Source organism: Arachis ipaensis, chromosome B3 (assembly GCF_059453495.1).
Source record: "Arachis ipaensis isolate K30076 ecotype BB chromosome B3, ASM5945349v1, whole genome shotgun sequence".
Classification (NCBI taxonomy): Eukaryota; Viridiplantae; Streptophyta; class Magnoliopsida; order Fabales; family Fabaceae; genus Arachis; species Arachis ipaensis.
This window is the reverse complement of record NC_142438.1, coordinates 2,331,478-2,342,307: the sequence shown is the minus strand read 5'-3', so window position 1 is coordinate 2,342,307 and position 10,830 is coordinate 2,331,478. Positions and strand designations below refer to the sequence as shown.

Here is a 10,830-nt window from a genome sequence, read left to right as displayed (position 1 = left end):
GAATATAAAAATTATAATTTATTTATACTTTTAGAAATTATAATAGTTAAAATTAAAAAACAGAAGAGATTTTTTTATGCCTTTATATATATTATTTAATAGTTAAAAATAAAAAATAAAAAAATATTTGGCGGGCTTATCCCGCCAGCCCGTCAACCCGCTATTAGACAGGACGGGCTGGAATTTTGGGACCGCCTCAGTAAACGGGGTGGGCCGGACCAGCCCGCCAAAGGCGGGCTTCTGGCGGGGCGGCTTCCCCGCTTGCCACCACTATTTGAAGGTTCTTGACCACTTTATCGTAGGACAACTTTTTGAAAAAGACCATTATGGATACTGATGGATAAATATTAATCCATACATTAAATTAAATTGAAGCAATCACTTTTAAAATAGAGAGCATGATATAATCTATTATATTATATATATCTAATTTTAAGGCCAAAATGTGCCACATGTCACTCTCTCATTGCAATTGAAATAAAATCTTTCCCTCCAAAATCAAAGAACTCTCCTCTCTTCTCTCTTTCTTTCTCTATCTCTCTCATTTTTTCACTCACTATATCTCTCTTATATATCATTATCAATGACTAATTACGAATTTGACAATCAAAATATACAACATAACATTCTCTAATTGTATTTAAATTAAATTAAAATTAAAATTGAAATACTAAAATTAAAATATAGCTATATTATATATTATATTTATATATCTATTATATATTACTAATTTTAAGGCCAAAATGTGTCACATGTCACTCTCTCATTGCAATTAAAATCAAATCTTTTCCTTTAAAATTAAAAACCTCTCCCCTCTTCTCTCTTCCTTTCTCTATCTCTCTCATTCCTTCACTCACTCTATCTCTCTTATATATCATTATCATTATTAATAACTAATTACGAATTTAACAATCAAAATATACAATATAACATTCTCTAATTGTATTTAAATTAAATTAAAATACTAAAATTGAAATATAGCTATATTTTATATTATATTTATATATTACTAACTAATTTAATAACTAAAATGTGTCATACGACACTCTCTTATTAAAATTTAGAGAAAATATTTTCCTCTAAAATTAGTAAACATCCTTCTTATATTTTCTTATCTACCTCTCTTTTTTTCTATTTCTCTCTATCCTTCCTACTCTATATATAATTTATAATTCATATTTTATATTAGTAATTTGACAAATCAAAATTTGTCACTAGATATTTTCATTATAATTAAAATAAAAAATTTTCTTAACTTCCAAAATTAACAAACTCCTTCTCTCATTCTTCTTCTTTATCTTTCTCTCTCTTTTCTCTCATTCTCTATTTTTTTCTACTTTTATGTTCTACAAAAAATAAAATTAACAACATAATATAATTTAAATAAAAAATATTATTATATACATATATTTTATTTAAATTTAAATTTTTACTGCTTATCTTTTTAATATATGTTTTTACTTTTTTCTTTTAAATATTTATTACATATAATTTTAAAAAAATACTAATGTTGTGATTAAAAGTTAGAATCAAGATTCAATTGTTTTAAAAAAAAACGAGTTAATTTTATAACTATAAATATAAATTTTTTTATATTAATATCTAATTATATTTTTATATATATAGAAAAAATATTATTTTTAAATAGCAAGTATAAAAATTAATTATTTCTATTTGTGCAACAAACTTAATACCTAATCAAATATAAAAATATACATGTTAAATTCTTTTAAATTTTAGATAACGAATGTTAAAATTAAGTAAAAAAATTAAACTCTTTCATTTGAAAATAATAACTAAAAAATTTATTATTTAATTTTGTTTAAGATTCTGGTCTTTTTAGCCGACGAGGACTTTTGTCCCTTAATACCATTTTATAAAAGTAGTTTAATATTATAAATTTTTCGTGTCATAATCTATAATACCAGGACTTACGTAATTTTAAAAGACTTATATTCCCGTAATAGTATTACGGGTAAAAATACTAGTTTCGAGCTAATTCATACACGTAACTTGTTATTAATAGGAAGTGGAGATTACATTGAGACCAATGGGAGTCCTAACCCTCTGTATGCCATTCTTCCATGTGATGCCACCAAATACAAAGTTGCCATTGCTCTTCTTCAAGCCCTTCAAATCAACCCTGAAACTTGCCTTCTCCCCTTCCTTCACAAACCTCAGTTCAGATGGTGTAACTGTAACATTCACACCTTCTGGATTTTCAATGCTTGCATAGTACACTGTTGCTTCCTTGCCGTAGAAGGTAACCGTCCGATACACCGATAAACTGCCGTTCAATTTGGACACACCAATGGAAGGGTAGTTGAAGTTGTATGAAGCTGTAGGATTAGGATATTTCTGACATTCTCCTCCACTAGTGAGGTTCTTCAGTTGTGCTGCTGATGCTCCATTGCTACATAGAAACTTGACAACATCTTGAGTATTAAAATCATATACTAGTCCTGGATTCAGTGATGCAAGTGGGTTAACATGGCCAGATCCATAGTCAAAAGGTGTTGTTTTAGTATCATTGGGATCTCTTCCAATGACACGACCAGTGTTGTCCATGACAGTTGCTGTATGTGACATTGAACAAATCATGTCATGTTTGGAAACTAAGAAGCAAGAAGTGAGAGTAATAAACGAAACTCACATGTTGTCATAATTGCAGACATTATGGATGCAGGACTCCAGAAGGGATAGTGAGACTTTATAATTGCAGCAATGGCAGAAATGTGTGGGCACGACATTGATGTTCCTGAAATGATGTTATAGTCCAGGGATCGTTGTTCCACCGTGTCTTCGGTTGCTACCGGAGACCATGCTGCCAGAATATTTACCCCGGGTGCTGTGATGTCAGGCTGTAGTTGGATACACTCTTTAGCAAACTCAAAACAAAGATGGATGCAGATTGGAACACACATTTGAGCAAACTTGCCTTGATAATATCTGGTGTTACTACATTGGGCCCCATGGAGGAAAAAGCTGCCACTTCTGGTGCAGGTTTGGTATCAAGAACAGTTCTTGTTGGATAGATTCTAGCAATGGGATTCCTGAGGCAACCACGAGAGTGGAGCTTAGATAAGAATTGAATGAATGGTGCAAGTTAAGGTAGTTTAAAACTGACCTCTCTGTGTTGATGTATGATTGAAGGTCCTCTACAGCATCCTGACCAATGAGAGTGGCTGGGATCACAAACTCAAAGCCAACGTCTCTGGTATTGTGATCAATAAGTATCATTCCAACTCCTCCACCTTCCTTTATTACCATAGCCTTCAATCTTCGGTTCTCAGTGAGTTTCTCAATTGTACAGATCACAATTTTGTCCTTTATCAAGCTACGATCTAGAGTATTGTTCTTACAGAAGCTGGTAACAGAAGAAACCAAACCAAATTTTTTACATTTCTATATGCATATCATTGGAAATGCAAAGTAATCTAATGAAGAAGATACCTTGCATTTGTTGCTGGAACTCCTGGCGCTGCGGCTGCACTTGCATATATCAAAGCATGCCAGTTGTCCATTTTTATTGGATTCAAAGACAGACCCTGCAGCCACATAAATTACTGTTACATTAGGCATTAGCCTTAGAAACATTTTGTGCCTTTGAGTTCACCTTCAAAACTTTTGAATTTCCAAGGTGGATATCTGATCTGAATTGTCTATCGAGGGTGCTAGCAGCAACAGTGAGAATCCAAGGAGCAACATTGCAGGCAGTAGCTGGGAAGATGGAGTTTCCAGCGGAAGCAGAAACAAGAATGCCATTTTGGAATGCATGGAATGCACCAACACTGACTGCATCCTCAAAGTAAATGGGTTGTGGAGGAGAAGGGCCAAAGGAGAGTGACAGAATGTCAACACCATCATGAATGGCATCATCCATGGCAGACAGGATATCTGCATCGCTGCAGTATCCAAACCAACAGGCCTTGTAGATGGCAAGCCTTGCATTTGCCGCGCCACCTCTCGCAGTTCCTCTGGCTATGCCAAGTAAACTGGCATTAGCAACAATGGATCCTGCTATGGTGGAGGCTGTGTGACTTCCATGTCCATCACTGTCTCGTGGTGACCGGAAGTATTGCCTGTTAACCACGTCTTCCAATGGACCAACGTCTGCTTCAAAACCTTTTGAATAGAACCTGGCACCAATGATTTTCCTGAAAATGTCCAAAATCCATATGAGATGACATGAGTTGCTAACCTCCAAGTGTTGTGGAATAATGTGTATTCTTACTTGTTGCAATTGGCTAGTGTGAAATTATCACCAGTCACACACTCTCCCTTGAATCTCTCAGGCACAGGGCCTAATCCATAATCTCTGAAGCTTTCTGATTCTGGCCAAACACCTGAAAGCCAATGTTAGCTGTTAAGTCATTACAATCCAAATGAAATGAGACACAATCAGACGAAGTAAATACCAGAGTCAACCACACCAACGATGACATCCGATGCCCAATCCAGTGCCACATGGCTTCCTGTGTAGGCAGAGTTTAATCCAAGAAAATCCCAAGAATGTGTTGTGTGGAGCCTATTCAGTTTGCTCTCAAAAACTGATACCACTGATTCATGTTCTGTAACACAATTAAAAACATACATCAACTCACATAGGCTAAATATGATATTTAACTGTAACAGTACCTTGAAGTTGATTAGCTTGCTCTGGAGTAAGCATGGCCGAGAAGCCTCTAAAGCTTTTACTATAATGATGGAGTGCTTCTGCTTTTGCTTCGCCGAGACTACTGAGAATTGAATGAAAGAGAACATTTTAGCCTGTGTTCAAATGTTGGCACACATTGATAAAGCTTAAAATGAACAGCAGCAGTTATAGTTAAGAATTTAATCTGTCAAAAGTGCCTTGCCTTCCAGTGACTGATGCTAACATCTCATGGTTGGCTCTGATGACTGATTCTGAATTGGGGTGTGACTGATCTCCCATGTAAACTATATAATGCTGTACCAATGAACATTTTGCTTTAATACACCAGGTAATAGGAATAGTGTTCTGCAACTTCTATTGTATACATCATTTTGACCAGAGAATCATATACTTATAGACTTATAGTTAAGAATTTCATATTCATCATTAGTAGGAATTGCAGTTCTCTTACTAATAAACGTAACTGATATATCATAATGTTCCTTAAAGTGTCAAAATTGGGTCTTAAAAGAAGTGGTTAACTTCCATTCTCTTTTATCTGTCTATTACTATCACTTTAATACAATGAATCACGAACCAAAGAACACAGTGATTTAAAATATGACACGCAAATGCACCCAAAAGAAACACTAATACATTCACCAGGTTGAAGTATGGAAAAAACATAATGAAAGAAGGGAATTGAAGAAGAGGATAAAATAAACAAGGCTCAAAGGTTGTAGACTTGCATGCAGCACATCACGTAGAAAGCAAATATATGCATGGAGAGCTACTTACCTTGGAGGTGGATCCATTCACCAGAGTATATCCAATTAACAGCACAAGAATGAAACTGAAAACTTTGGAACACCCCATGATAACGGTGGCAATGGTGACTCTGATAGCTCATTCGAACATTCTTATAGCAAAAAGGACTTTGCATACAAGATATATAAAATTTTATTTGCCGGCTGCTGATCATATGTTTCTGCTTATACTTTAGTGCATTGAGATTCTTTGAAAAAGTAAAATACAATTTTAAAAAACAGAAGATGGGTACATTGCTCGAAGTAGCAACACTTGGAAGAATTTTAAATGGCAATAATATGACGGATAAATTTTATGTGAAATTTGGATGAATCTTATTTTATTCCAAAGATATGCTATTGGGATATACTAAACTACATGTTCATGCTTACAGACCAAAAGATTAATTATGTACAACTGATAAGTACTATGATATATGAATTCTGTTATCTGCATGCAGAGAATGATAATAGCTGCTTCTTCGGGTATGGTTTTAAATGAGATTTTTTTTTTCTTTTGTGGTAAGTTTACATGAGAAATTTTATTTGTAAATAATATTTACTTTGAGCTTACACTCATTTGTTTCATCCCTTAAAAAAAATCACAAATAAATCTACCAATAGATTGGCCAAGTTCATTTTAGAGAAAATTGACAGATCCAAAGTGATCCATTTTTGTTCCCCTTAAGTTTACTGTCCAACCCACCACCTTATTCTTTAAGCAAATTATTCCGTTAATCTGATACATATAAAAGATAATCAATAAACTTCAACTTAGCTTATAAAACAAATCCCCACCCCATTCCACTCTATTTTTAAATTGAGAAGTCCCAAGAAGGCAAGAAGTTAAAACGAACAAGTTGATCCAAGTTTCGGTATTTGCTAATTGTAACTCATACAATTGGAGCAGATATCAAAGATAATTAAACTATTTAGGTCTTCCATGTCTTGGTCTTAACTTGCCTTGCAATATATGCTCTCTCTCGCACAATAAAGTTTGGTCTTCCCAAACATTTCTTTAGAACCGACACATGCAAATGCAAGTACAAAACCAGAATCACACGCAAGTTATTTTTCTGATCATTTCAGATTCTGTTCTTATACACAATTCAGGAGAAGCAAAATGAGTATCCGCTTTTATAAATCCATTTCCGTAGAATTGGGGATTTAATCATCCCCAGAACTGAATGTAAAAAGATTCATTTCACTTGCTCCAATGGTTAAGTAAATTACAAATCATAATATGCTTAAACGGGTGTGAATCTCCAAAGTGAAATTCCATCGCGATTAACCCTCCTCTCCAAACTCCTTTGTGAATCTCTCGTGTACGTCTAGATCAGCTTTGCTTACAGTAGGCCTTTGTCTAGCAAGCACCTTGTCAAAATCTGTTCTCGATATAGGTGGCGGAAGGATCTGGATAGCAAAAAAGAACATAAAAAATCACACTTCTCTAATTATCGCTAAAGAATATAAGGCATACAGTTCTAAACTTCTAATGTCATCAAAATATACAACATGCCAGCTCTAGAATACCTTAGCAGCAAGTCCTTTTGCGGCAAGGTCTTGCATTGTGATTTGTATTGCACCCTGTTGCTTTGGTCCACATGGGATCCACATTCCCTCAGGATCCTTAAAGAAAAACATGGCATCTTGGGTTTTGCGAACGGGTTCAAATAAAACATCCTTCACCTGAAGAAGAGGTCATATACTTATTAAGATTATGCAAGTGAAAAGATAACTGCAACCAGATTTTAATACAGAAATCAAACTTACACAAACAGATATATCTGAACCTGAAAATCCCTCTGTCTTGCGTGCCAAGTGTTCAAAATCACTCTCGGTCAAGTTATGAGGTGTATCGCCTAGATGCACCTTTTCAGTTTATCAGCCATAAAAAATATACTCAGTCTCTAGGATCATTTGTGAAGTTACACATAATAAGTAAGACCCATTCATAAATAAATATATTGACCACATATATTGCGCCCTTACCTTGAACATGTGTTGGCGGGCTTTCAAATCTGGTAGTGGAATGTATATACGCTTATCAAAACGCCGCCTTATGGCCTGAAATTATGAGTTGATTAATCAAAACACAACCACATTGCTTGAATATGGGGGTGAATGAAAAAGAAAAGAGAACTCTTACCTGGTCAAGAGCATAAGGTGTATTCGTTGCTGCAAGAACAAGAACTTTCTGGTCATTGTTTCCTACACCCTACAGTGTAAAGTGGATGAATTACATTAGCTTCAGAAGCAAAGAAAAAAAATAAAAGAGACTGACACCAAAATTATTGGAAACTTAACTATTCTGTTTTTGTGGAATAAGGATGCATGACAATGGTAATTCCCAATTTCCCATTAAGAAAGTCAAATCAATAAGGCGCGAGAGGAGAAAACAACCTTATTTCAACAACATTGACTACTTCAATAAAAAATGAATGAATCATCTAGAGGTATATGCAACCTTCTGTGAGATTATGACCTAGTTTTGTGTAAAAAAAACTTGACAGAGGAGACAATGTTTATAACAATAAAATTCAGGTTTCAGCAAGCAAACCGATTATTATTCTTATTACCATAAAATTAATACCTGCATCTGCACCAGAAGTTCAGTTTTAATACGTCTAGAAGCTTCACTCTCATTGCCTTCTCCACGCTGACCACATAGCGAATCTATTTCATCAACAAATATGATAGAAGGTGCACTATCCCGGGCCATTTGGAAAAGATTTGAAACTAGCTTTTCACTTTCACCCATCCACTTTGAAACCAAGTCCGATGAAGAAACACTGGAGAAAAATTCACATGTTAAAGACATGCTGGGAAAAACCAACATATGGACACAAAACAATAACAATATCCAGAAAAACTATTTATATACAAAATCATTATCAAGAAAGGTAGAATTCGAAAACCAACATAGCACAACGCACATAAGAAAATTCACCCGTTGCCAAGAAAGGGGCAGTTGAGGGAGGAGAATAGGAAAATAATACAATAATTTTTCTATGGATGGTCAGCACTGCCTGATAGGGTACTGAAAACAGGAAGAAAAATGAGGTTGGATAGTGGCTAAATTTTCATGATTCCATAAAAGGAAAAGAACCTAACATTTCTCAAATGCACTACCATGACCAAATGATTCATTGAAGGCTTTACCTAGGCAGGGTTTATTAGTTTTCTAAGATGTAACCAAAAGCACTAGATAAATTTAGGCCTGAAAGGCCAAACAGATAACAAGTTAAACAAATGTAGGTCTAAAATCAGTGATATGCACTTTCACAAGACAAACCTGTTGCTTAGTAAAAATTTTACACACACACACACACACACACACACACACACACACACACACACATATATATATATAAATGAAATAATAGATTAATAGAATAAGTATACCTGAAAAATGTAGAGTCAGCTTCTGTTGCAACAGCCTTGGCCAAATATGATTTACCAGTTCCGGGTGGTCCGTACAACAAAAAAGCTCTCCAAGGCCGTCTTTTACCTGAAAATAGGCCATAGCAGAAGCCAATACTAATTTAACATTTAATAAACAGAAGGAAATAAAAAGAGACAAACAAACTTAACAAGCTAAATAATATCCTGCTCATAACGCATCAACACAAACACACACAATATCCAATCAAATTTGCAAAAATTGCTTTCCTTGCTTTGTATCATATATAAAATAAAAATAAAAAATAAAAAAATTTGCAACCAAACAAACAAATTCAACAGTATTCTGTCATAAACACAAGCACCTCCTTGCTACAGAGTAGTCACAGTCAACGCATATTGCAATTATAGAAATAATTCTGTATCATCATCATCCATCAGCATTCACCACATTTAAAGTAGGATCGTGGAATGCCAATGTTCAAATTCTGAATTGTCAACCATGATCACATTCCATTAACTTGGATAAATGTACTAAGGATTGGAGTAAAAAGATTATGACAACTAAAGAAACAGCTAGTCATCTAGCTATGAACCAGTCATGTAAAAAAGGTAGGGGCAAGAGAGAGTCACCAGTGAAGAATTGAGGAAACTTAACGGGCAAGATAACCGCCTCCTGCAAGGCCTGCTTGGCGCTCTCCAAACCCGCCACGTCATTCCACTTGACGTTAGGCTTCTCCCTAATGATGGCAGAGTTCAAACCTGCCCTCAGCTTGGCCTGCTCGGGATCCTCCCCGTCCCCACCTCCGCTGCCTCCTTCTCCGTCCTTGGGCTTGGTCTTGGGCCTGGTGGCAACGGCCGCGTCCCCGTTGGAGGCAGGCCCAGGCCCACCGTCGTCAAGAACAGCACGGATCTCCTCGGCACGACGAAGGTACTCGGTGAATTTCAGCGTGATAGCCTCCTTGATCTTAGGGTTCTTCTCGTACTTGAGGTGGGTCTTGAAGTACTCCAAGGCGTTCATGTAGAGAGGGAAGGCCTTGGCGTAGTTGCCATTGTTGTCCTCCTGCACCGCTTGCTTCACGTACTCTATCGCTTGCTCCTTGAAATTACTATACATCTTCTATTCGATTTCCTTCTTCTTGTTTCTCTTGCATAGACGAACTTGGAGCCCTATAAAGCAGCAGTGCGATTGAATTTGAAGTAAGTTTGGGATTTTTTTTTTTTAAAATTATTACTTTGCGATTGGAATGTTAGAAACCCTAAAAGATTGATTTCTTTTGGAGGATTTCGGTTTTGTTGAGGTAAGGATGTAATTGGGGAAAGAGGGTGAACGCGTTTGGATGAAGTTGTCGATGGCGTAAACGCAGAAGGTTCTTCTGCGGAATCAGAAAAAAAAGACCAAAACTGTGGAATTTTCCTTTTTGTATTTCCACCTTCTCAGGGCTGCGGACTGTCTCTTGCGTCTGCCTCTTTTTGTTTTATTTTTTTTCAAGCTTAAAGTCGTAAAAAATAAAGATAATGAATTTTTTTCCACAGAACTTACTATTTTATTTTTCTTAATAATAAAATAGAAGTTATAGAATTTAAAACTAATATATAATAGAAAAATAACATTATGAATGAAGAATAACAATGTTCATTTTCAATGTTTACGGAATAAAAAATAAAATGTATATCACCCCCTTTAAAAAATACTTGACATTGCATTAAAATAAAAAAAAAATCCTAGTAGAAATTGGTGTACACTTTTATTTGTTTAGATTTTTTTTCCAATCAATTTTTTTTTAGGAATTAGGATATTGACTTTAGCATAAAAATGTGTATATAAAGAATAATAAAAAAAAAAGTTTGTATGAAGTTGTAAGTATTGGGTGCCAAGTTCTTGTCCTCACAATATGTAGATGGCCTTCTAACTCTACCAGTATGTAGTACGTAGTGTTCTTTTGTTGAACATACATGATATGACATAACAGGATTGAGGATTAC

General features: G+C 35.1%; 2 protein-coding genes across 2 annotated transcripts; both read right to left on the bottom strand.

The window, feature by feature from the left end:
• Positions 1-2,019: 2,019 nt before the first annotated feature.
• On the bottom strand, positions 2,020-5,512 carry LOC107632391 (subtilisin-like serine-protease S). The gene is made up of 11 exons (XM_016336075.3): positions 5,435-5,512; positions 4,860-4,951; positions 4,639-4,736; positions 4,419-4,571; positions 4,235-4,346; positions 3,617-4,157; positions 3,454-3,548; positions 3,128-3,367; positions 2,939-3,053; positions 2,654-2,861; positions 2,020-2,576 (listed from the first exon to the last, which is right to left on the bottom strand). Exons 1-11 carry the CDS (start codon positions 5,510-5,512, stop codon positions 2,020-2,022), a joined length of 2,289 nt encoding a protein of 762 aa, XP_016191561.1.
• A 987-nt stretch (positions 5,513-6,499) lies between these two features.
• Positions 6,500-10,408, bottom strand: LOC107629321 (protein SUPPRESSOR OF K(+) TRANSPORT GROWTH DEFECT 1). The gene is made up of 8 exons (XM_016332083.3): positions 9,478-10,408; positions 8,848-8,953; positions 8,036-8,234; positions 7,592-7,660; positions 7,435-7,509; positions 7,216-7,314; positions 6,976-7,131; positions 6,500-6,855 (listed from the first exon to the last, which is right to left on the bottom strand). Exons 1-8 carry the CDS (start codon positions 9,959-9,961, stop codon positions 6,730-6,732), a joined length of 1,314 nt encoding a protein of 437 aa, XP_016187569.2. The 5' UTR covers positions 9,962-10,408; the 3' UTR covers positions 6,500-6,729.
• Between the last annotated feature and the right edge of the window lie 422 nt (positions 10,409-10,830).

Coding starts and splice junctions, on each gene's coding strand:
- LOC107632391 (XM_016336075.3), bottom strand. CDS start 5,512: ATGGGGTGTTCCAAAGTTTTCAGTTTCATTCTTGTGCTGTTAATTGGA. Junction 3,054..3,127: donor TCATACATCAACACAGAGAG/GTCAGTTTTAAA, acceptor TGGTTGCCTCAG/GAATCCCATTGCTAGAATCT. Junction 2,862..2,938: donor TAACACCAGATATTATCAAG/GCAAGTTTGCTC, acceptor ATCCAACTACAG/CCTGACATCACAGCACCCGG.
- LOC107629321 (XM_016332083.3), bottom strand. CDS start 9,961: ATGTATAGTAATTTCAAGGAGCAAGCGATAGAGTACGTGAAGCAAGCG. Junction 7,315..7,434: donor CCCGCCAACACATGTTCAAG/GTAAGGGCGCAA, acceptor TAAACTGAAAAG/GTGCATCTAGGCGATACACC. Junction 6,856..6,975: donor CAAAAGGACTTGCTGCTAAG/GTATTCTAGAGC, acceptor TTTGCTATCCAG/ATCCTTCCGCCACCTATATC.